The sequence below is a fragment of the Aristolochia californica genome, unplaced genomic scaffold (assembly GCF_029961685.1).
Source record: "Aristolochia californica isolate CCGP_79_NKW_82.1479 unplaced genomic scaffold, dmAriCali1.0.hap1 SCAF_5, whole genome shotgun sequence".
In the NCBI taxonomy this organism is placed as follows: Eukaryota; Viridiplantae; Streptophyta; class Magnoliopsida; order Piperales; family Aristolochiaceae; genus Aristolochia; species Aristolochia californica.
The window spans coordinates 37,838,057-37,860,539 of record NW_027182214.1 but is presented as its reverse complement, the minus strand read 5'-3'; the positions used below and the strand labels follow the sequence as shown (position 1 = coordinate 37,860,539).

Below are 22,483 nucleotides of genomic sequence, written 5' to 3'. Positions count from 1 at the left end.
AAAGAGAAAAAAATCAAGCCAAATGGAAGCTTGAAAACCCTAGGTTCTTTGAGGAAAATGCACACCCTTGAGCTCGTTGAGGAGAACTCAAAACCCTCCGATTTTGGATTTCCAAGCTCCCCAATGTCTGATTTGCCTGCTCTGGACATCAGCTCTCGATTTCCCTACACTAAAATTTTTAATGTTTTTGGGTTGTGGCCTTTCCAACCGATCGAGACAGTGTCTGCTCATGACTTTTGCTCCATGACCTTTCCCTCTGCGGTCTGGAAAAAATACTTCTCGAATGTGGCCCCTTCACGCATTGCTGCCATTCCCTTTTCGATTCTTTGGAGTTTCTGGTTAAGAATTGGGATTAGATCCAACTGTTGCATGATTTGAGCAAACCGTAAGATACGTTTGAGTGTTCTCGGATCCAATTTAGTACTGTGGGGAGACTTGACATGAACAAAACAAGTACAACCAAAGATATACACCAGAAGAGAAAGCATGCCATCACTAGGAAAAAGATATGAATAAGGAGTGGCACCATTAAGAACCGAAGACGGTAATTTGTTAATAAGAAAACAGGTTGTAAGGACAACATGTGGCTAACAGAAGTGAGGCACATGCATATGGTGCAGAAGGGCCCGTGCAACCTCAAATAGATGGTGATTCTTTCTTTCAGCCACATCATTCTAATGGGGTATATAGACTCACGATGTTCAGTGAATAATTCATTTATCAGTATAAAAGAAATTGAAATTGTCTGACATGTATTCCTTGGCATTATCTAATCGAATGACTTTTATGGTGGCATGAAACTAAATAGAAATCATGGCATAAAAAGATTTAAATATAGGTAAGACCTCTGATCTATCCTTAAGAAAAAATAACCGTGTAACTCTTCTTCTCTTCTCTTTCTTCTTCTTCTTTATTCACTTCTCCTTCTTCCTCTCCTCTATCACATGTGACCCTTAAGATCAGAGATGATGGAATACTGAAAACAATATGGTATCAGAGGAGCTTATTTTAGGACTCCAAGGTGCAAGATTCAGTCTGAAGAGCGAAATCATATTCTTCAGTTTGTGATGGAATTACTTGGGAAAGCTAAGTTTTTTTTCCAGGTTTCATCTTTGATGTTTCATATATATTAATTTTAGATAAATGCCAGACATTCTTCTTCTGGAATTTATGAGGAAAATTTGATGTTTTTTTTTACTCCATCATATTCTTCAGTTTGTGATGGAATTACTTGGAAGAATTATTTTTTTTTTTGAGGTGTTTTATAAACCTGTTTCTATGCCTTATATAGCCTTATTTTCCTTATAAACTTGTGGTTGGTTGATGATATTAATCTCTGGAAATCAGTAGTCTAATCTATCACTACTGGATACTTCTCTCTTTATTAAATACCTGAGTGGAATTGCCATAATACTGGTTGATATATTGCTGAAATTTGATATCTTGCATTGTTGTTTGATGGATGCAAAGAACCTTTGTGTGAACACCAGAATTTTGGACGAATTTTACAGAGATTCATCAGCTTTTTTAAACCTCTTTTCATCTTAAGGAGTTCTTGTCTTTGGGAAGTCTAATTTAGTAAAGTGCTACTAATCTAGGAAAGTCTATTTTTGGAAAGTTTTATGTTTTGTTTCAACATAATCTAGAAAGGATTTCAGCCAGGATTTCGTTGGGATTTGGATTAGAAACTTGCCTCATATGGGCAGGTAAATTAGGAAACATATCTTGAGGTTAAAGTTACAATTACTAGGATTTCCATACTTGTTTTACTATCACTATTACTGTTTGTTGGAGAATGAAATTCCTGGTTTACTGTTCACGTGTCCAACACTAGTTTTTGCTGCTGAAAATTAATCCTTTAGACTTCTATCCTAGATGTTAAATTGTGGAACCTAATTAACACCTTCCGCAGAATCATCACGGGGGGGTTGGAAAGGGAGTGGCCCGGGGGCTTGGGGGCGGAGCCCCCGAAAGGTCCATGATGTATTATCGGTTGTTTCATTAAGGGTAGTTTGATGATTTCACATTTGTATTGTGGTTGCCCTAGTTTTCTCTTTATATTTGGAGGCGTCACTATTAGGATTATCATCGAGGAGGATCATCAGTTGCGACTAAGATTGGTTAGAGAAAAACACTTGAGTGTGCGTGATTTCTCATATAAACTACTTCATCATCATAGTGATTTATTGCACCAACAGAAGATAGGACGTAGTCTCACCTGGAACCGAACTTGTATAAATCTTATAGTTTTCATGTTTGATTATTTCTTCTTCTGCGATTATTATTGCTCTCGTTAGTAATGAATTAGAGTGTCTAGAAGAAAAAGAGGGAACGACTACAGTGGAGGAGGAGGAGCACATAGAGGAGGAGGGAATAGATTAGGGCTCTTTCGAATGATCTAATCCTCTCCCTTAAACTCTATATATAGTGGTCAAGAATACAACAATTATAGGTAGCACATAGAGGAGGAGGGAATAGATTAGGGCTCTTTCGAATGATCTAATCCTCTCCCTTAAACTCTATATATAGTGGTCAAGAATACAACAATTATAGGTATACCCTTCACCATAAAAGGTGTGAATAAGAGACAAAAAATAAAGGGATAATACATTAATGTCATTGAAGTTTGGCACATCCTCTAACATTTCTTTTATTGTTTCTTATTTGAGTGCTAAGGAACTCATTTTTCTATTCATTTTAACTTTTTGTGAGACAAGAGGAATCAAGGTGAAATCTTCTTCATCCCCTAAATATAAGACAAACAATAGAAAATTGTGGTCAAATGATAGATTTTTTATCAGTATTTTCTCCTATGATTTCCTATTGAAATAGATTTATCTTTGATATGAAATAAGAGTTGGTGATATAGGCACCCCAATATTACATAACTTTCATGGAATGAAATCTAAATCAAATGTTGTTCACCCTCTAGCTGGAAATTTACTTTATATAATCTAATAAGAGCAATAATATAAGTGGTAACATCAAATTTCACTTCTCAAATTTATTGGAACTTTTAGAAAAACATTACAACTTTTCTATTTTTTGAGTCCACATGAAATCAATTCTAAATTTTCTTTCGCACAAGATTAATAAGCCCTTTCAAGAATAAGTATTTAAAGTACTAATTATTTAAGTATTCATCATTATTTTCCTTAATCCTTAAATGGTCCACTTCTAAATTAATTTTTAAAAAATTCTTAATTGACATGGGTTACATTAAGGCAAAATTAAGATAAGTTACTTTCTCAGAGCACCACTTCACATACATAAACACAAAGATTAAAAAAAACTTGCGAGCCGAGCAATTGAGGATTTCCATCCTTTGGTTGTCAATCGTGCATGTATGTGAAGTTGCTTGTTAGGATCAAGGGGACGATTTACTCGTTGCCTTCACTATGTTATGGACTCCATAACATCCCGAATAATACGCAGACGCATGAGTTAATTTATGTAATTTCCTTTTGATGTGTTTAAGCGGTTTATTTTTAATTTTCTTATAACTTGTGCCCTAGGTTTGGGCATGATGTTTTACGACCCTAATCCTTTTTATGGAGGAGAACGGGCTGGAATGAAGGTAAGCATTGAAATCAAATTAGAATAGAAAGTAGGATTCTCCCTCTCTGAGGTCCAAGGTTGAGCCTCCTTCAAGGCTCATTCCATCCCAAGCAATTGGGCGTAGCAAGCACAAGAAATTCTTCTCTTCATCAATAGACAATCTGGAGGAAAGAGGAGAACGTAGGGTGACGAGATCCATGACAAGGGCAAATCCTAACATTGTGGTATCAAACAGGACCACCCTTGGCGAGTCCTCTTCCCAGGAATATTTACATCATATCGTTGAGGAGTTGCATCATAGCGTTGAGGAAAATCGAAATCTAACTGAAGGACTTCAATCGACAGTGTCTACCATCAATGACACTCTTCAACACTTACTTCGGTGAGTGGAGGATGGTTTTGCTCATGGTCCTACGCTATCAGGCAGTTCCACACTTCTTGCCGCCCCCCAACCTCCCCACACGCCCCCACCACCACCACATTTGCGCCACCAACCTCTAGCTGCCATGGGACCCCCCGCACTAGGCCACAATACGGTGCCCAGGTATGCCAAGCTCGACTTTCCTACCTATGACGGGTCTACGGATCCCTTGATCTGGTTACACCACTGTTACCAATTCTTTTATAATCAAAGAACGCATGTTGATGATCGGGTCCATTCTTCCATATGCTTGATGAAGCTATCCTATGGTACCACCAATTTCATTTGGAGCATCATCTTCATGATTTGGATTTATTTAAAGATTATTGCAAGTTGGGGTTTGACCCTCCTGCACGTAGCAACCCTTTGGGGGACCTCGTGAATTTAAAACAGACAGGGACCATTGAGTTGTATCAGAAGCAATTTCAGGAACGCCTGGCCAGAGCCAGTCGATTTGTGCCTCCTACCCAATTTGTTAATTTATTCACTGCCAGATTAGTGGAGGCCTTGCACCTGGAAGTAGAATTGCATGACCCCCAAGATCTGGCACATGCTATGAACCTTGCCCGGACTATAGATACAAAACAACGGGTCCTTAAGGAGTCTCTCATACAACGACCATCTTGGTCAAGCAGGGCGCCCACTAGTGCCCCCACATCCTATTCAGCATCTCCACGCTATGGGCAAAATCCACCATCGCGTGTTGACAATTATCCTTCCACTCCACCAGCACAATATATACGTCGTTTTTCTAGACCCGAGATGGAACAGTGGCGAGCCAAGGGGCTTTGTTACAATTATGAAGAGCAATATGTCCAGGGCCACCAATGCAAACGCTTATTCTGGTTGGAGGTACTGGATGAGTTAGAGGAAGATTCACAGTTGGAAGACAGTGTTGAACCCGAACCAGAAGAACCAGCCATTTTTCTTCATGCTATGATAGGCATGCACAGCTCCAACACTATATAAGTCTGCGCTGGATTGCAGCATCTTCAGTTACTGACATTAGTGGATTCAGGCAGTACTTACATTTTCATTAGCCAGCCAGCCGCTCAACAACTTGGGTTGGTGGTTCAAAATAACACAGGCATTTCAGTCTCGGTTGCCAATGGGAAAAAATTTCAAGTGCTGGCATGCTACTGAATTTCATATTGAAGGGCACTCATTTGTAGCAAATTTTCTAGTCAATCCCCTGGCTGGGTTTGACTTAGTATTGGGCATTAAATGGCTCCAGACGTTGAGGCCAATAATATGGAATTTTAAGGCGCTCACTATGACTTTTACGGCCCAACAGTATCCTATTACACTTCGTAGCACTCATGCTCCCACATATTGTACTGTTCAGGAAATTCAAGTCCTGGACGCATATCACTGTAAGATAAATTCCTTACTTACAAAATTTGGTGAATTATTTTAGACGCCTACTGCACTTCCACCTCTCAGAAATTGTGATCACCGTATCCGATTGAAATTGGGCACTGAGCCGGTGGTGGTACGACCTTACCGTTACCCACACTTACAAAAAGATGAAATTGAGCTCCAGTGCCAGACTATGCTCGCACAAGGGATTATTCAGCCCAGCAGGTCTCCCTTTTCTTCACCAGTGTTACTCGTCAAGAAACAGGACAAATCCTGGCGGTTTTGTGTTGACTATAGAGAGTTCAACGCTCATACCATCAGAGATAAATTTCCCATTCTAGTGGTGGATGAACTATTAGATGAATTGCACGGGGCCAACTTATTTACCAAGCTCAATTTTAAATCAGGGTATCACCAGATTCGAGTGCACTCTTCTGACATGGAGAAGACAATGTTCACACGCACCATGGGCATTCTGAGTTTTTAGTCATGCCATTTGGTCTATCCAATGCATCCTCCACCTTCCAGGCCCTCATGAATGAGGTATTTCGTTCTATTTTACAGAAGTTTGTTCTTGTGTTCTTTGATGATATTATGGTTTATAGTAAGCACTGGGATGAGCACCTTCAGCATCTGCTCCAGGTTAACTCTCCTACGTTCCCATCATTTGGTTCTCAACCAATCCAAATGTTAGATGGGAACTTCAGAGGTAGCATATTTGGGCCACGTCATATCAGCATCAGGGGTGAAGGCACACCATAGAAAAATTTAGGCTGTCGTCGACTGGCCTACTCCTACATCAGTCACAGCGTTAAGGGGGTTCTTGGGACTCGCCGGTTACTATCAAAAATTTATTCGTAATTATGGACAGATTGCAGCTCCACTCAACAATCTCCTTAAGCGCAATGCATTCACATGGTCTAACACAGTTGCGTCCTCCTTTGAGCACTTGAAGACAACATTATCATCCGCCCCGGTACTCCAGCTTCTCAACTTTGATGATTTGTTTGTTATTGAATGTGATGCGTCAGGAGGAGGTATTGGTGCGGTCTTACAGCAGCAAGAACACCCCATAGCTTATTTCAGCAGGCAGCTAGGCCAACATCACCACAAATTAGCTGCCTATGAACGGGAACTGATCGGCTTAGCAAAAGCCATTCAGCACTGGAGGCCCTATATCTGGGGTCGCCCCTTTTTCATACGGACCAATCATTGCAGTTTGAAGTACTTATTTGAGCAGCGTCTCGCCACTTCCCCCCAGCAGCATTGGTTGAGCAAATTGATGGGATTTGATTTTATTGTTGAGTACAAACCTGGCCACCTCAACGTGGGTGCAGATGCCTTGTCCCACAGGGACCTATCTGAGCCTCAGCTACACGCAATCAGTCAGTCAAGATTTCTTTTGTTGGACTCCATTCGGGATGAAACTCACTAGCACCCCGAGCTCCTTGAATTATATCAAAATATTGAGCAGAAAACACTGGATAGCAACTGGACCATTCAGGACCGACTCATCTTGTTCAAGAATCGGATTTATCTTCATCTGACATCACCCTTCATTCACAACATATTATCTATGTTTCATGATAGCACACATGAGGGCCGACAGCAAACATATTTTCGTATAAGCCGTGATTTTTTTTCGGCGGGGCATGAAACGAAGTGTGGCGGGCTATGTGATAGCTTGCCAGATCTGTCAGCGAAACAAGGCGGAGTCCTTAAGTCCCACAGGGTTGCTACAACCACTTCAGTTACCTTCACAAGTATGGGCAGATATATCCATGGACTTTATTGATGGCCTTCCCCCATCCTCGGGCAAATCAGTCATTTTTGTGGTGGTCGACCGATTCTCTAAATATGGACATTTCTTGCCCCTGGCGCATCCATATACAGCGACTCATGTCGCCCAACTCTTCATGGATCAAATTGTCCGCCTACATGGTGTTCCTACGTCCATTACCAGTGACAGAGATGCAGTCTTCACAAGTACTTTTTGGAAAGAACTATTCAAGCTACAAGGGACAAAGTTGGCTTTCTCCCCCGCCTACCACCCGCAGACCGATGCACAAACAGAGGTAGTCAACTGTACCATTGAGATGTACCTCCTTTATTTTGTTGGGGATTCACCTAAAGGTTGGGTCAGATGGCTGGCCTGGGCAAAGTTTTGTTATAATACCTTGTAACACACATCCCTCGACACCACTCCTTTCAAGGTCGTTTATGGCAAAGATCCCCCTCGGCTCTTATCCTATGAACCTGGCTCTTCTAGGATGGCCACTCTTGATCAAGCTTTGGCAGAACGAGATGCAATGATCCGCCAAGTCCGAGATCATTATAGGAAGCTCAACATACAATGAAAACAAATTATGATAAAGGGCATCGAGACCTGGTCTTTTCTCCAGGAAATTATGTGTGGCTTCATCTCCAATATTATCGCCAGCTCTCCCTTTCGGCCTCCAAACATCACAAATTGTCCCCAAAGTTTTATGGGCCATTCCAAGTACTAGAACACATTGGCACTGTGGCCTACCATTTGCAACTTCCTCTCGAATGCAAAGCTCCATGACATTTTCCACGTCTCACAGTTGAAGGCCTTCCAAGGTGACTCTCCGTTGCTCCACACACCTTTGCCACCACTTCAGAAGGGGCGTGTGCTTTTCACCCCAACTCAGGTGTTGCAGGCTCACCGAGTCCAGGACGACTGGGAGCTTTTCGTACAATGGGCCTACACAGACCCACTTGACACTATATGGGAGCCCTTAGCGTTTTTCAGTTCTCTCTACCCCACTTTCGAGCTTGAGGATAAACACTTTCTCCAGGGAGGGGGGGGGGGGGGGGGGAGTTGGTGATGTTATGGACTCCATAGCATCCCGAATAATAAGTAGACGCATGAGTTAATTTATGTAATTTCCTTTCGATGTGTTTAAGTGGTTTATTTGTAATTTGTGCCCCTAGGTTTGGACTTGATGTTTTGCGTCCCTAATCCTTTTTATGGAGGAAAACGGGCTGGAATGAAGGTAAGCATTGAAATCAAATTAGAATAGAAGGTCAGATTCTCCCTCTCTGAGGTCCAAGGTTGAGCCTCCTTCAAGGCTCATTCCATCCCAAGCAATTGGGCATAGCAAACACAAGAAATTCTTCTCTTCATCAATAGACAATCTGGAGGAAAGAGGACAACGCAGGGTGACGAGATCCATGGCAACGGCATATCCTAACACACTATTTCCATGACACATATTATTTAGGGTGGGTTAGTCCACAATGAAGTGGAATGAATTCCCCTCGCATTACCTAGTTCATTAGATAAATGGGTTAGTATAGAATAAATTACTCTTCAAGTGAATTATGTCACTTCATTCTCTCAGACAAAAATCGGGGAATTTGGATTCACACCTATTTTTTGAATCAACCAATCGGAGCGCGAGTTGCTCCTACCCCCCCCCCCCCCCCCCCCCACATGATCCTTCGGCCAATTTTTTTTTCTCTTTATCCCTCTCATCCTCTATCGCATAGCCTCTTGGCCTCCCTACTTCTCTTCTCTCTCGACCTCCCTCTCTTCTCCCCCCCCCCCCCCCCCCCCCCTCATCAGCCTTCCTCCCTCTCCCTCTCGACCTCCGTCGTAGAGCCTCTCGGCCTCCCTCTCTTATCACTCTTGGCGTATCGTCAGAGCATTGTCACCTGCTTGCCTACCACTGAGGAAGACGATGGTTTAATTTTTGCTAAGTTAGGAAAAATTAAACCATCGTCATTAAAATAATAATTTATAATTTTTATTTATTAAATAATTATTTTTATTTATTTAATATATTTATTTTATCATTATTATATTAAATTAGTGATTTAATAGTCATAATTAAAATATTGTTAAAACAAATATTTGATAAATTATTTTAGTTTAATTATCCCATTGCTATAATTAATTAAACCAATGGTTTTAAATTTTGTGACAATATATTATTAATTAATAATACATAAAATATATATTATGTTATTGATAAATATATATTTATTTATTATATTAATTTATTTATTATTGTATTAAATTAGTGGTTTTTAATGTTAAAACATATCTTATGTTATTAAAAAATAATTTATTTATTTATTATATTCGCTTATGTTATTTTTTATTTTTATTTATTTATTTTTAATAATTTATTCTAGTCACATGTAATTATTGTATTAATTTATAATAAAATATAATCATTAAGTAATATAATATAGTTTTTCATTAAATAGGATATTAATATATTCTAATACTAAACGGTAAATCATTTATAAGTGTAGTAACCATGTTTATTTTGGTTAATTATCTATTTAGATATATGTCCTATTTAAGTATATTATAAAATGTTACTCATTCTCTTATTAATATCATACTTTTAATTTGGGGGCATTAACACTGGAATCTGTTTTCTAGTGCGCTTGAACTCGTCTACATTAACACCCAAGGACGACTTGAAGTTGCATCAATTCATTTAAGTTCAATTCAATTTTTCACTTCAATTCAAGTTCTTTGTGGACTAACCCCTCCTTAGGCTTAAAAATATTCAAATTACCTTAAATTTTTATCTTTTTTAACTATTATTATATATGTTTAATTTGTATTTACTTAAAACTTACAATCAATCCCATGCTACAAACAGGATTCGATTTCTCGTGAGAAAAGCTTTTCTCTAAAATAAAAAAAGTATTATTTTTATAATTAAAAATTAAAATATTTGTAGATTAAATTTTCTAAAAACAAAATCTAGGTAATTTTAAGTATTTATTTTAAAACTGACTCCATATTTTATTGGCATTGCTCATAATGCCCTCACAAGTCATATATTGCACAACATGTATTGAATTTTAAAAGTGGAAACAAGGCTATAATTGTCAAAGCGAAATGAGGTTAAGTTCAGGTCATACTATCCCTTCGTTGTATCCAAGTTTTTTGTTAGAAAAATCGTGTAGTTATATTATTTTAAAGTAATACTATTATCTCTATTTTATAATTAGATATAACTAAAAAATAAAAAATCTTCTCAAATATATGATATGTGAAAATGTAAATTTAAATTGGAAAAATAGGAGTATGGACTAAGTCCTTACAATATTAAGTGCACTCAATTCTCAATTTAACCATCAAATTTAAATTTAATAACTATTTTTTTTATATTTTTATTATCCCATACATTCATGATGATGGTTATTTGACATTATTTTATTTTATTTTATTTTTATCAATTTTAATGATAAAATGAAGGTAACGAACATAGTAAATGTCATTCTTATAAATAAAGTGATTCTTGGAAGGAAGAAAAAGATGGTAGTAAATGTTCACTTGACTTGAGTCCAACCCCTTTCACTCGTTTAAATTTGATTGTCAAATTAGAAGTATATGCTCCTTTTTTTATAATGATTATTATATATTATTTTCATACAAGGAGCATGAGCTATTCTCTATTTACATAACTGCCCCCTGAACCCCCCCCCCCCCCCCTCCTCCCCAAACAGGGAATAAAGATAAATTTTACTTATATAATAATGGATCAGTGTTATTAAAATCGATCAATCTACTGAGATGATCCGGTTGGATTCAACTGGCTTTGACCATTATTTAAACCACAATGATACCATTTTGATGTTATTATTTTAAAAATATCAAAACTCCTCTAGAAAAATAAGAGGGAAAGAAGAGATATGACCCTCTTTTTGCCTTTTTCACCCCACCAATTTAAAGGGGTGTACGAGAAGGGCAGAAGCCACTACCTCCTTCCCCTATTATGGCTGTTCGATCAGGTCACACAAATTGCTGGTTAAAGTGGCAAACTTGAATGATTTAATCGTTGTTTATCCATTTTTTAGTTCTTATGTGCCCATGACTAGGGATGGTATGAAGTCGAACCAAGCTCGAACCAACATATGTTCAAGTTGGGCTTGGTTTAAATACTTTGAACTTGAGTTTGAGTCGAGCCCAACTTTAAGCCTAAAATTGGAATCGAGCTCGAGCCGATTCAAGCTCCAACTTACATTTAAAACTTTGCATAAAATACATGTCAAATAAAATTGGGCATGACCTCTACATAAAATTGGATACACTTTTAAAAAGATTCTCCTAAAATAAAAATCTTTCTTTGGCTGTCTCATATTTTTTGAAATAATTTATAACCTAATAAATAATAAATTAATAAATTATTTAATAAAATTTCAATTTATTTACTTACTTGATTGATATTAAATTATTAAGTACTAGCTTAATTACTAATAATTTTTTCTTGGTCCGCCATTATCAAGCAACATCAAAAGAATCAAAATATGTATTAAACACCTAACATTCAAAGTGGTAATTACTAGTTAATAATTACTCACTATGCATTAAAAGAAACAACCAGACAACTAACACTAATAAAAATTATAATTTAATAATAAATATAATTTATTCATTAATCAAATAATACCTAAGTTTAACTCATAGAAGATAAAGAAAATAAAAAAAGCATCAACCAAGAAGGAATGACAGTTTGAGGGAAGGAAAGCGAGATCCAATGGAATCTCAACCAGGCGACTATCATCCAACACAAAAACAGCCGAAAAGGGAAAGAAGAGCAGAAATGGCTCTCGCAGGAGGTGGGAACTCGCTAGAAATAACATAGAGAAATGATGTAGAAATTGTCGAAAATGGACAAGCACAATCAATGGGTAGATTGAGGGAAGGGAAGCGAGATCCAATGAAATATGGCAATTATCACCCAACACAAAAACAACCGAATAGGGAAAAAATAGAAAAAATATCTTTCGAAGGGAGGAAGAAGAGAGCAACAACGGAGGAGGTGGGAATTCACCGAAAATAACACAGATATGGCGTGAAAATGGTGTATAAATTGGCAAAAAGGGGACAAACATAATAAATGGCAAGATTTAGGGTTTGGGGGTGGAAAGGTGGGTGGCGACGTTCGCATTTCCTCCTTCGGTCCTGATTGGAGGGGTTTTGGCCTTCGCCACTCCTCCTTCGATCTTAAGTCTTGAGCCGGTTCCCATTCAAGTTTGGCTTATTTACTTAAATGAGTCATAAACCCGATCTCAAATTTGATTCAAGATCAAGTTATTTCGAACTGAACTAAGCCGAGTTGAGCCGAGCTTGAGCTAGTCATGAATTGCCACAGTTCCATGCGACCTCTACTCGTGACCTGGACAAGAAATTAGGTCCGGTTAAACTGGCCGGTCCAATTAAATCTGGTTCGACCAGTCGATCTAGAAAAACTCGGTCGGTCGATGCGATCCAGGTTTTATTAAGATTAGATCTTTATGTGAAGGAATTTAGAGGAAGCTGCATTTTGCACGCCACACACCTCATCCGCGAAACGCAGACCTAGTCCGTGTCGGCCCCAACGAGTACTGTCAATGGGTTTCTGGAACCCACTTGACAAAAATGGACATAACAATTACGCTTGCGTGACACCCACTAGGAATGCGTTCCGATTCCAAACTCATCTTGTCCGTCCGTGAAAGTCAGATCGACGGACAAGAAATAGTGGAGACTTCTAGAAACTTTTGCCTTCCGCTATATATATTTACCACCGGTTTCCTTGCCTAAAACCCTTACTTTTTCCTAGTTGTTTTCTTCTTTGGTTGCATATTTGTTAGTTTAGACCTTGTTTTCTTCTGCGTTGTCAAATTTTTTTTGTGTGATGGCGGGAAAGGGTGAAGGTCCGGCAATCGGAATTGATCTCGGTACCACATATTCGTGCGTTGGTGTATGGCAGCACGACCGTGTTGAGATCATTGCAAATGATCAAGGAAACAGGACGACGCCTTCTTATGTTGCTTTCACTGATTCGGAGCGTTTGATCGGAGACGCCGCCAAGAATCAGGTGGCTATGAACCCTACAAACACCGTTTTCGGTAAGTATTCTGACATGGCTTTGCGTTTAAGATGTAGATCTAAAGTTTCTCAATTCGTTATTGTTCATATGGTGGCCGGTGCGGAGTTGTTGAATCTGATTTCTGTCTGTATCTGTGCTTTTTTCATCTGTTGTATGACGGATCTGTCTTGGACGACTACTTCCATTGTTTAGTTAAAGAAATTCGGATTTATTTACAACGAAGATTTGTTTTTAGTTTTCAGGTTTTGCATTCATTTTTCTGGCTTTGTGTGATGCGTGAAGAGTTTGTAGTGGATCTCTGATTGAAACTTAGTCTAATGCCATAGGACTACTGAGACTTTTTTAAGTTTAGTTTGTATATCACTTATGAGGTCTTTCGATCTTAGATTGCGTATTGGTTATAGAACTAGTCTGTTTATGAACGTATTTGCAATTATTTTCGAGTTTGGTTAATTTGAGCTATTTGTGCCAATGTTTCACGCTTGTTTCGGTCATGGTGGGACGTTGTGTCATAGTCCCTTGTTCGTTCTGTGCTTTCAGGGTTTATAAAATTGCAATACTAGTCTCGTGGAGCTATATCTATTTCTAATATGTTACCTTACCTTAAGCTTTCATTCTCAATGAAAGATTGAAACATTTGATAATTTTTTTTCAGATGCTAAGCGTTTGATTGGTAGGAGGTTCAGCGATGCCTCTGTCCAGAGTGATATTAAGCTTTGGCCTTTCAGGCTCATCGCTGGACCAGGTGACAAGCCTATGATAGTTGTTAATTACAAGGGCGAGGATAAACAATTCGCTGCTGAGGAGATATCTTCCATGGTCCTCATGAAGATGAGGGAGATTGCGGAAGCCTTTCTAGGCTCTCAAGTGAAGAACGCCGTTGTCACAGTACCTGCATACTTCAACGATTCTCAGCGTCAGGCGACCAAGGATGCAGGAGTCATTGCTGGTCTCAATGTCATGCGAATCATTAATGAGCCAACAGCTGCTGCCATTGCCTATGGGCTTGATAAAAAGGCTACCAGCGTTGGTGAGAAGAATGTCCTTATCTTTGATCTAGGTGGTGGAACCTTTGATGTCTCTCTACTTACCATTGAAGAGGGAATTTTTGAAGTCAAGGCTACTGCTGGAGATACTCACCTTGGAGGTGAGGATTTTGATAACAGGATGGTGAATCACTTTGTGCAGGAATTTAAGAGGAAGCACAAGAAGGACATCACTGGAAACCCCAGGGCTCTGAGGCGTTTGAGAACTTCTTGCGAGAGAGCTAAGAGGACACTCTCATCTACTGCTCAAACCACAATCGAAATTGATTCCCTCTTTGAGGGTGTAGATTTCTATTCCACCATCACCCGTGCTAGGTTTGAGGAACTGAACATGGATCTCTTTAGGAAGTGCATGGAGCCTGTTGAGAAGTGCTTGAGGGATGCTAAGATGGACAAGAGTAGCATCCATGACGTTGTTCTAGTCGGTGGTTCTACTAGAATTCCCAAGGTACAGCAGCTGTTGCAGGACTTCTTTAATGGGAAGGAGCTCTGCAAGAGTATCAACCCCGACGAGGCTGTTGCTTATGGTGCTGCTGTCCAAGCAGCAATTTTAAGTGGCGAGGGCAATGAGAAGGTTCAAGATTTGTTGCTTCTCGATGTCACCCCTCTGTCTCTTGGGCTTGAGACTGCTGGAGGTGTTATGACTGTGTTGATCCCAAGGAACACTACCATTCCGACAAAGAAAGAACAGGTGTTCTCTACCTACTCAGACAACCAGCCTGGTGTCCTCATCCAGGTGTACGAGGGTGAGAGGACGAGAACAAGAGACAACAATCTCTTGGGCAAGTTTGAGCTATCTGGTATTCCTCCTGCTCCTAGGGGTGTTCCCCAAATCACGGTCTGCTTCGACATTGACGCCAATGGTATCTTGAACGTCTCTGCCGAAGACAAGACCACCGGGCAGAAGAACAAGATCACCATAACAAATGACAAGGGAAGGCTGAGCAAGGAAGAAATTGAAAAAATGGTGCAGGAATCTGAGAAGTATAAGTCAGAGGACGAGGAGCACAAGAAGAAGGTTGAGTCTAAGAATGCGTTGGAGAATTATGCTTATAACATGAGGAACACTGTGAAGGATGAGCAGATCGCTTCCAAGCTTGCTGCTGCTGACAAGAAGAAGATCGAAGATGCTATCGAGGCAGCCATTCAGTGGCTAGACAGCAACCAGCTTGCAGAGGCAGATGAATTTGACGACAAAATGAAGGAGCTGGAGAGCCTCTGCAACCCCATCATTGCCAAGATGTACCAGGGTGCTGGTGCTGATATGCCTGCTGGCATGGACGAGGATGCGCCTGCCGGCGGTAGCGGTGCTGGGCCCAAGATCGAGGAAGTTGATTAAGTAATTTCTCTTCTTTTTATGTTTAATGATGATGATTACTCGGATCGGGTCATTCTGCTGCTGGGAGAGTAATTTTCTATCGTTCCAGCAAGATTTTGTGGTGTTTGATTTGGATTATGTGTTTAAGTTTATGGAACTCTCGTATGAAGGACTTTGGTTGAGTAAATATGGTCTAATTTTTTGTTACATTTATTTAATCTATTAGAGGATCTACATCGGTCGTTATGGGCCAACAATGACGAAGTCTTTTGACATGTGATCTCCTTTAACCTTCTATGGAAGGAGGCAAGAGTCAGGAATGAATTGCTAATGACTAGGAATTCTTGAACGTAATGCATGTTAGATGTTTAACTTCGCTTGTTTTTATAATGTCAAGTGATTTGGTAGTACCTTTGGTATTATATTATTAATTGGCTTAAACACTCCCGAGTCCTCTTCAAGGATTTTCTATTACGTAACATGTCTTTAGGCCAGGAATGGACTTGGACCTCTTGGTTAAGAGAGCGAATGTACAAGCTTGCTTATAATTTTGGGTCTGACTCAGGTTTTATAAAAAATGAATTTAAATTATAAATTTTTTATGCAAGCATGAACCGTTGAAGTTACACTGAAGTGGTAAAGAGTTATATGAAAGAAGTAACAAGATGAAATAAACATAATAGAGATAAAAGTAATGGGTATATTTATGTCTATTAAATCGTTCACGTCTTAATAAATGGTAAATTTTTTACAACCAGAGACGGTTTGAAATGTTTGTTATGAAATCAGATATATTTGACATAAAATTGGATTAACCCCTCTATGTTTCAATCCCGTCTAAGCCTGACAAATAAATGCTTTAGAACAATCAGATCTGGGCTGGATCTAGGCTTATCGGTAGATTTACATGTATTTGGCAAGGTTCTGGTTGAGAATTCGACGTAGCTAGCAACAATTTTAGTAAAAAGATCTGAGTATCTTTGATATCTGTTACGAAGATGCTGCTTGTATCAATTTGGGTACATTAAATTTACTTACTAGTATTATAACTGCATCATGTTAAATTATGTCAAAAGTGACAATTATATTGATTGATTCAAAATAATTTATAAAAACAATAATAGTCTATACGAAGATAATTTTTTTTTGTTATTTTATACTATTTCACATATTGTTCTTTTTGTGCAACGTGTAATATATATTTCACCTTCATTAGTTTGGTAAAAGCAAAAACAGCTAGATGGAAATATCTTCAAATATAAGAGCATAGTGTTTTCATAATCTTATATTGTCTGAAAAATCTTTACGTACATATTCTGTTCTAATTTTGACTTCTTAAATTAATCAATGTAGTAAATAATCAGATTATCCAGATAAGAATGAAATTTATTATATGACTATTTTGGCTATTTTATAGTTCTGAAGTGGGAAAACTCAAGTGTGCATTTCTGTCATTTCCAAAAGGGTGTTATTTATCTACTGTTTATTGAAGGGAATGGAAAGGGAAAAAAATTCTTATTCAACTAAGTATTTGAGTTATCTTACCTAATTACCTATTTACCATTAAATGGAATACAAACGGATACGAGTTATTCCTTACCAGATTCTTTCATTTCCTTGTGACATGTACAACTAACTGAGTAAATTTTTATAATTATTAAATATTGTAGAGATGCATAAGTTAATGATTTGCATTATTATATTCTTTTAAATTAGCAAAGTTAATAGATAACCTTCTCTATGGGAATCTAACACTTTTCATATGTGTACATGTATATATTTTTATTTACGTCTGTTCAAAGTACGGTTATAGATGGTACATAACGTATCAAACTATCCCACGTACCATTCCATTTAGATATACTTATTTTATCTAATATTTTACTTCATTATTTATACCTATTTGCATATTTATCAAACAATCCAATGGGTAAATAAATATAATAATAAAAAAACTGCTTATAAATATAGAAAAACATATAAATTATAAGAAAATACATATTCATACTACAAAAGCCTAAAAGCAATGCTGCTATAATATATAAAAAAACATTAAATTTTTATACGAATCCTTAAAACACTAGAATCATATAATACCTCAAGTATGCATACATTAAAAATAAAAATACTAAATTACACTTACATATAACTGAGTAACCATTGAATTTCGATTGATCGATCAATGACCCCTAAGTGAATAAAGGTGGGCTGCTCATGCCTAGTTCTCCTCGAAGCTTTGAAAAATGGTCAAATCCTAATAGTTTTGTAAATATATCCCCTAATTGTTTTTTTGTGAGGATGAATTCAATCTTTCTAACCTTGGTTTGAACCAGCTCTATGATAAAGGGATGTCTAATTTATTTGTATTTTGATCGAGTGTGGTGAACTGGGTTCTTACTTAAACTTATGGCACTTATGTTGTCACAATGGACCAACATTTCTTTTTTCTCTAAGCCGTAGTCATCTAGTTGTTGTTTCATCCAAAGAAGTTAAGCACAATAACTTCCACATGCTATGTATTCAGTTTCGATAGTGGATAATGCAACTGAATGTTGTTTCTTGGAAGACCAAGAGACAAACATATTTTCAAGTAATTGACAACTCCCACATGTATTCTTTTTTATCAATTTTGCAACCGGAAAAATTTGTATTCGAGTAACCGACTACATCAATGGGTGAAGAGTTGAGTACGAAAGACCTAAGTTGGGTGTCCCAAGTAGAAGACAGAAAATTATTTTCACTATCACTAAGTGAGAGACTCTAGGATCAGATTGATATCTTGCACATAGACATACAAAGACCATTATATCTGGTCCACTGGCTGAAACGTATAGTAGAGATCCTATCATGTTTCTATAGAGTTTTTGATCTATGGCCCTACCAGAATTGTCCAAGTCATGCTTGAAGGATGAGTTCATAGGCGTACTAATTGACTTAAGATTTTTTATGTTGAGTCTCTTAATCAATCTCTTAGTGTATTTGGATTGATTTATGAATGTGCCATTTTCGGATTGTGTTACTTGAAGTCCAAGGAAGAATGTGAGTTCACCCATTAGGGGGGGTTAGTCCACAATGAAGTGGAAATGAAGTGGAAAATTGAATTGAAGTGAGATGAATTGCTTCCACTTCAACTCATGTTTGGGTGTTAGTCCAGGCCAGTTGAAATGGTTGGAAAACAGATTCCAGTGTTAGTGCCTAGAAAACAGATTCCAGTGTCCTTTTCTAAATAAATAAGAGAATGAGTAACCTTTTATGATTATAGTTTATTATAAATTAAAACAATAATTACGTGTGACTACAATAAATTATATAACATTAATAAAAAAAATTAAAATTAACTTAAGGGAATATAATAAATAAACCTAATGGTTTAATTAATTATAAAAATTGGATAATTAAACCAATTAATGATTATAGTTTATTATAAATTAAAACAATAATTACGTGTGACTTGAATAAATTATATAAAATTAATAAAAAAATTTAAAAATAACATGAGGGAATATAATAAATAAACCTAATGGTTTAATTAATTATAGGAATTGGATAATTAACCAATTAATGATTAAAATTCATTATAAATTAATATACTAATTACGTGTGACATGAATAAATTATATAAAATTAATAAAAATTAAAAAATAACATAAGGGAATATAATAAATAAACCTAACGGTTTAATTAATTATAGGAATTGGATAATTAACCAATTAATGATTAAAATTCATTATAAATTAATATACTAATTACATGTGACTAGAATAAATTATATAAATTAATAAAAATTAAAAAAAACATAAGGGAATATAATAAATAAACCTAAATTTTTAATTAATTATAAAAATTGCATAATTAAACAAATTAATAATTAAAATTTATTATAAATTAATATACTAATTACGTGTGACTAGAATAAATTATTTAAAGTACATAAAACAGTTAAAAATAATATAAATGAATTTAATTAATAAATAAATTATTTTGTAATAACATAGTATATAGTATAAAAATACTTAATAAATAAAATTAAAACACGTGACAAAAAGGTATAAAATGACAACAACGAATATAATTAGAGTAAATTATTTTTAACAATGAGTTTGTGCGTTTAACATCATCAACTTATTAGTTTAGTAGATACGAACGAACACATACATGTTCAAATGCAATAAAGTACAACCACTAATAATCACTCCACATGCTAGTTGCTATGGCATCTCAAAATTGTGCAGCTCTAGTGGATTCTAATGCACGACACCTCCGCATTGTTGTTGATAGGTTGCCTTCATCCCCAAAATCATTGCTATCATCGCTATCTTCATCCAAATTTTCACCTGCTAATTGGACCTCATCACCTCCTCCACCTACCTCATCATCGGAATCATCATCTTCCAATTCAAACATATCATTGTAATCCTCTTTACGTATATAATTGTGTAATATGCAACAAGCTATTACAATTTTCATCTGGATCTTATAAGAAAACGGTGGAGCGACTTTCAACATTTGGAATTGAGCTTTTAAAGCACCAAAAGTTTGTTCAATAGTATTCCTCAAAGATGAGTGCCTTCAGTTGAATAGCTCTTTATCATTTCTAGGAAGGTTGTCTCCAAATTCTTGTAGATGATAACGAGTTCCTTGATATGGAGCCAAAAATCCTGACATATTTGCATAACCAGCATCGACTAGATAATATTTACCTACAATAAAAAATATTTTCCACATAAGATAATTGAAGATAAAATAAAAAAATTACTACATAAAAATATATTATTTACCTTCAGGTACACAAATTCTATTTCGGCGAGTCAATGCGTCCTTCAATACACAGGAATCAACTGTTGATCCCTCCCATCCAACAAGTACATAAATGAATTGCATATCAAATATACATGCTGCCATCACATTTTGTGAGAGATAGCCCTTTCTGTTCCAGAACCTTTGTTGTTCTTGAAGTGGGATGTTTGCTTTGATATGAGTTCCATCAATAGCCCCAATACAATCCTAATTATATCATTTCAATTAATACAAGTAACTCTAAATATTAATCTAAAATTTTTCATTAGATGCCAAGTGATGTTACATTAAAATACAGATTGAACATTGGATTGTTTAAAATCTTTGAGTGAGTCCGTTCTGAAGGCTGTTTGATGTAATCAGGTCAAAGTTTGATAATAGCATTCAACACCTTATTGAAATACCTACTTATAGTCTAGTTTGATCTATCAAACATTTCTGTTGTGACACTATACGCTTGTCCTTGACTAACAGTTAGGAGAAAATATGCAAGTTATTTTTCCACTGAGATGGTCTTTGTAGGTGATAAAAATCCTTTACTATAAAGTATCTTTGCTATTTTTTTAAACACAATTTGATTCATCCTGTAAACTTTTCAAAATTTAATAGGTGATTTCGCTAATGCCTTTTGCAAATAAATCGGACCATCAATCCCACGAGGACGTATTGCACATCTATACCTATGGTTGAGATAGTATCTTCCCATCATGTATATAAGACATGTCAATAAAATCATTCTTGTTTTCCTATTTTTGTTTTCCATGGAAACCTGCAAATACAATCACCACAACCACAATGACAACTACAACAATAATTCTTGTTTCTTCCTAAATGTCATAAACACAAAAACATACCCTTATCTTCAATCATAACCTATTTTCAATCACACCTATATAAAACCATCTCCAATCACACACCCACAATATTCATCCACACAATAAGAACACAACAATCATGAAAACCCAAATCTTAACCATAATAACTTTCATAATCTATCAATGATATGTCTTATAAAGTCATAATTAAAAAAACATAATTAAACTTCAAAAAAATTGTCCCAAAATACATAGTGTACTTAAAACTATTGACTACATTTCACCAGCACAATATTTAAGCCAATTAAGTCGCTCTTCCACTGGCAACTTCGTAAACATGTCCTTCTTCATTGGTGTATCTAAAAATAGAGGAGCACGAAACTTCATCTCTACCAATAGGTCCGGGATTTATGTGACGGCTTCATACCAATTCTCTCCGACGGTTTTATCATCTTTAGGTTGTAAAGATTGCAATAGGGTGGCAATTCTTGTCATTGTATCAACAAACATAATACTATCATCGGTGGCTATTTGCGGTCTCTTTCTACGACGACTTGAAGTTGACGGGTTAGTACTTGGAGACTGATCAGGTGTCGACTCATTTTCTGTAAAGAATGGTGAAGGAGTATCTCTATCTAAATCAACATCCTCGAGCATGTCCAAGCGTGAATTTTCTTCCTCATGTTGGACATCGCACATGTCTTCGTCATTTTGACTTGCTCTCCCCATGGCTATTGAGTTTCCCACTACCAAAGCCAATTTGTCATAAAGAGGGCAGCCTTGTTGTCTATACTTTTCAGCTTCTTTATGCTCCTACAAGGATAAAACATCATTTAGACGACTTGGAATAGAGTTCTAGTAATTCGAAAAACATACAAAATATTTTACTGACCTTGATATAGTCTTGCCATACAAAATGACATGTAGTAACTCGATGTGTGGTTGCATCCCAACCGAACCCACTAGTGTTGAGACAACTTGTTACGGCTTGGTAAGTTTTCTTCCATGATCTTGTTCGATTCTTGAGCTGCTCAACAGTTTTTTTATTAGCTGTGTCTTCATTGAACCTATTGACACAGTCCAAATATACTTCATGCTTCCAAACCCCAATGGGCATCCTGTTCCCCATATTGACTTGCTCAACCAAGAGATCGAACATTTTGTTGTCATCATCGAAGGTCCAAATGTCATATGATCGAGGAGTTTGTTGTCTTCTTCTAGCCATTTATAATCTAAATTCGAGATGGTCCTCATGGAATTTTTTTTATCAGACAACCATTACCCGTCGTAGTAACTAGGGACAC

At 36.8% G+C, this 22,483-nt stretch overlaps 1 protein-coding gene across 1 annotated transcript; it reads left to right on the top strand.

The window, feature by feature from the left end:
- The first annotated feature begins 12,928 nt into the window (after positions 1-12,928).
- LOC137965551 (heat shock 70 kDa protein 4) lies at positions 12,929-15,776 on the top strand. The gene is made up of 2 exons (XM_068811817.1): positions 12,929-13,222; positions 13,859-15,776. Exons 1-2 carry the CDS (start codon positions 13,009-13,011, stop codon positions 15,586-15,588), a joined length of 1,944 nt encoding a protein of 647 aa, XP_068667918.1. The 5' UTR covers positions 12,929-13,008; the 3' UTR covers positions 15,589-15,776.
- The last annotated feature ends 6,707 nt before the right edge of the window (positions 15,777-22,483 follow it).

Bases quoted from the DNA above. Each gene is read 5' to 3' on its own strand.
- LOC137965551 (XM_068811817.1), top strand. From the start codon at position 13,009: ATGGCGGGAAAGGGTGAAGGTCCGGCAATCGGAATTGATCTCGGTACC. The intron at 13,223-13,858 runs GTAAGTATTCTG...ATTTTTTTTCAG, and splicing joins CCCTACAAACACCGTTTTCG to ATGCTAAGCGTTTGATTGGT.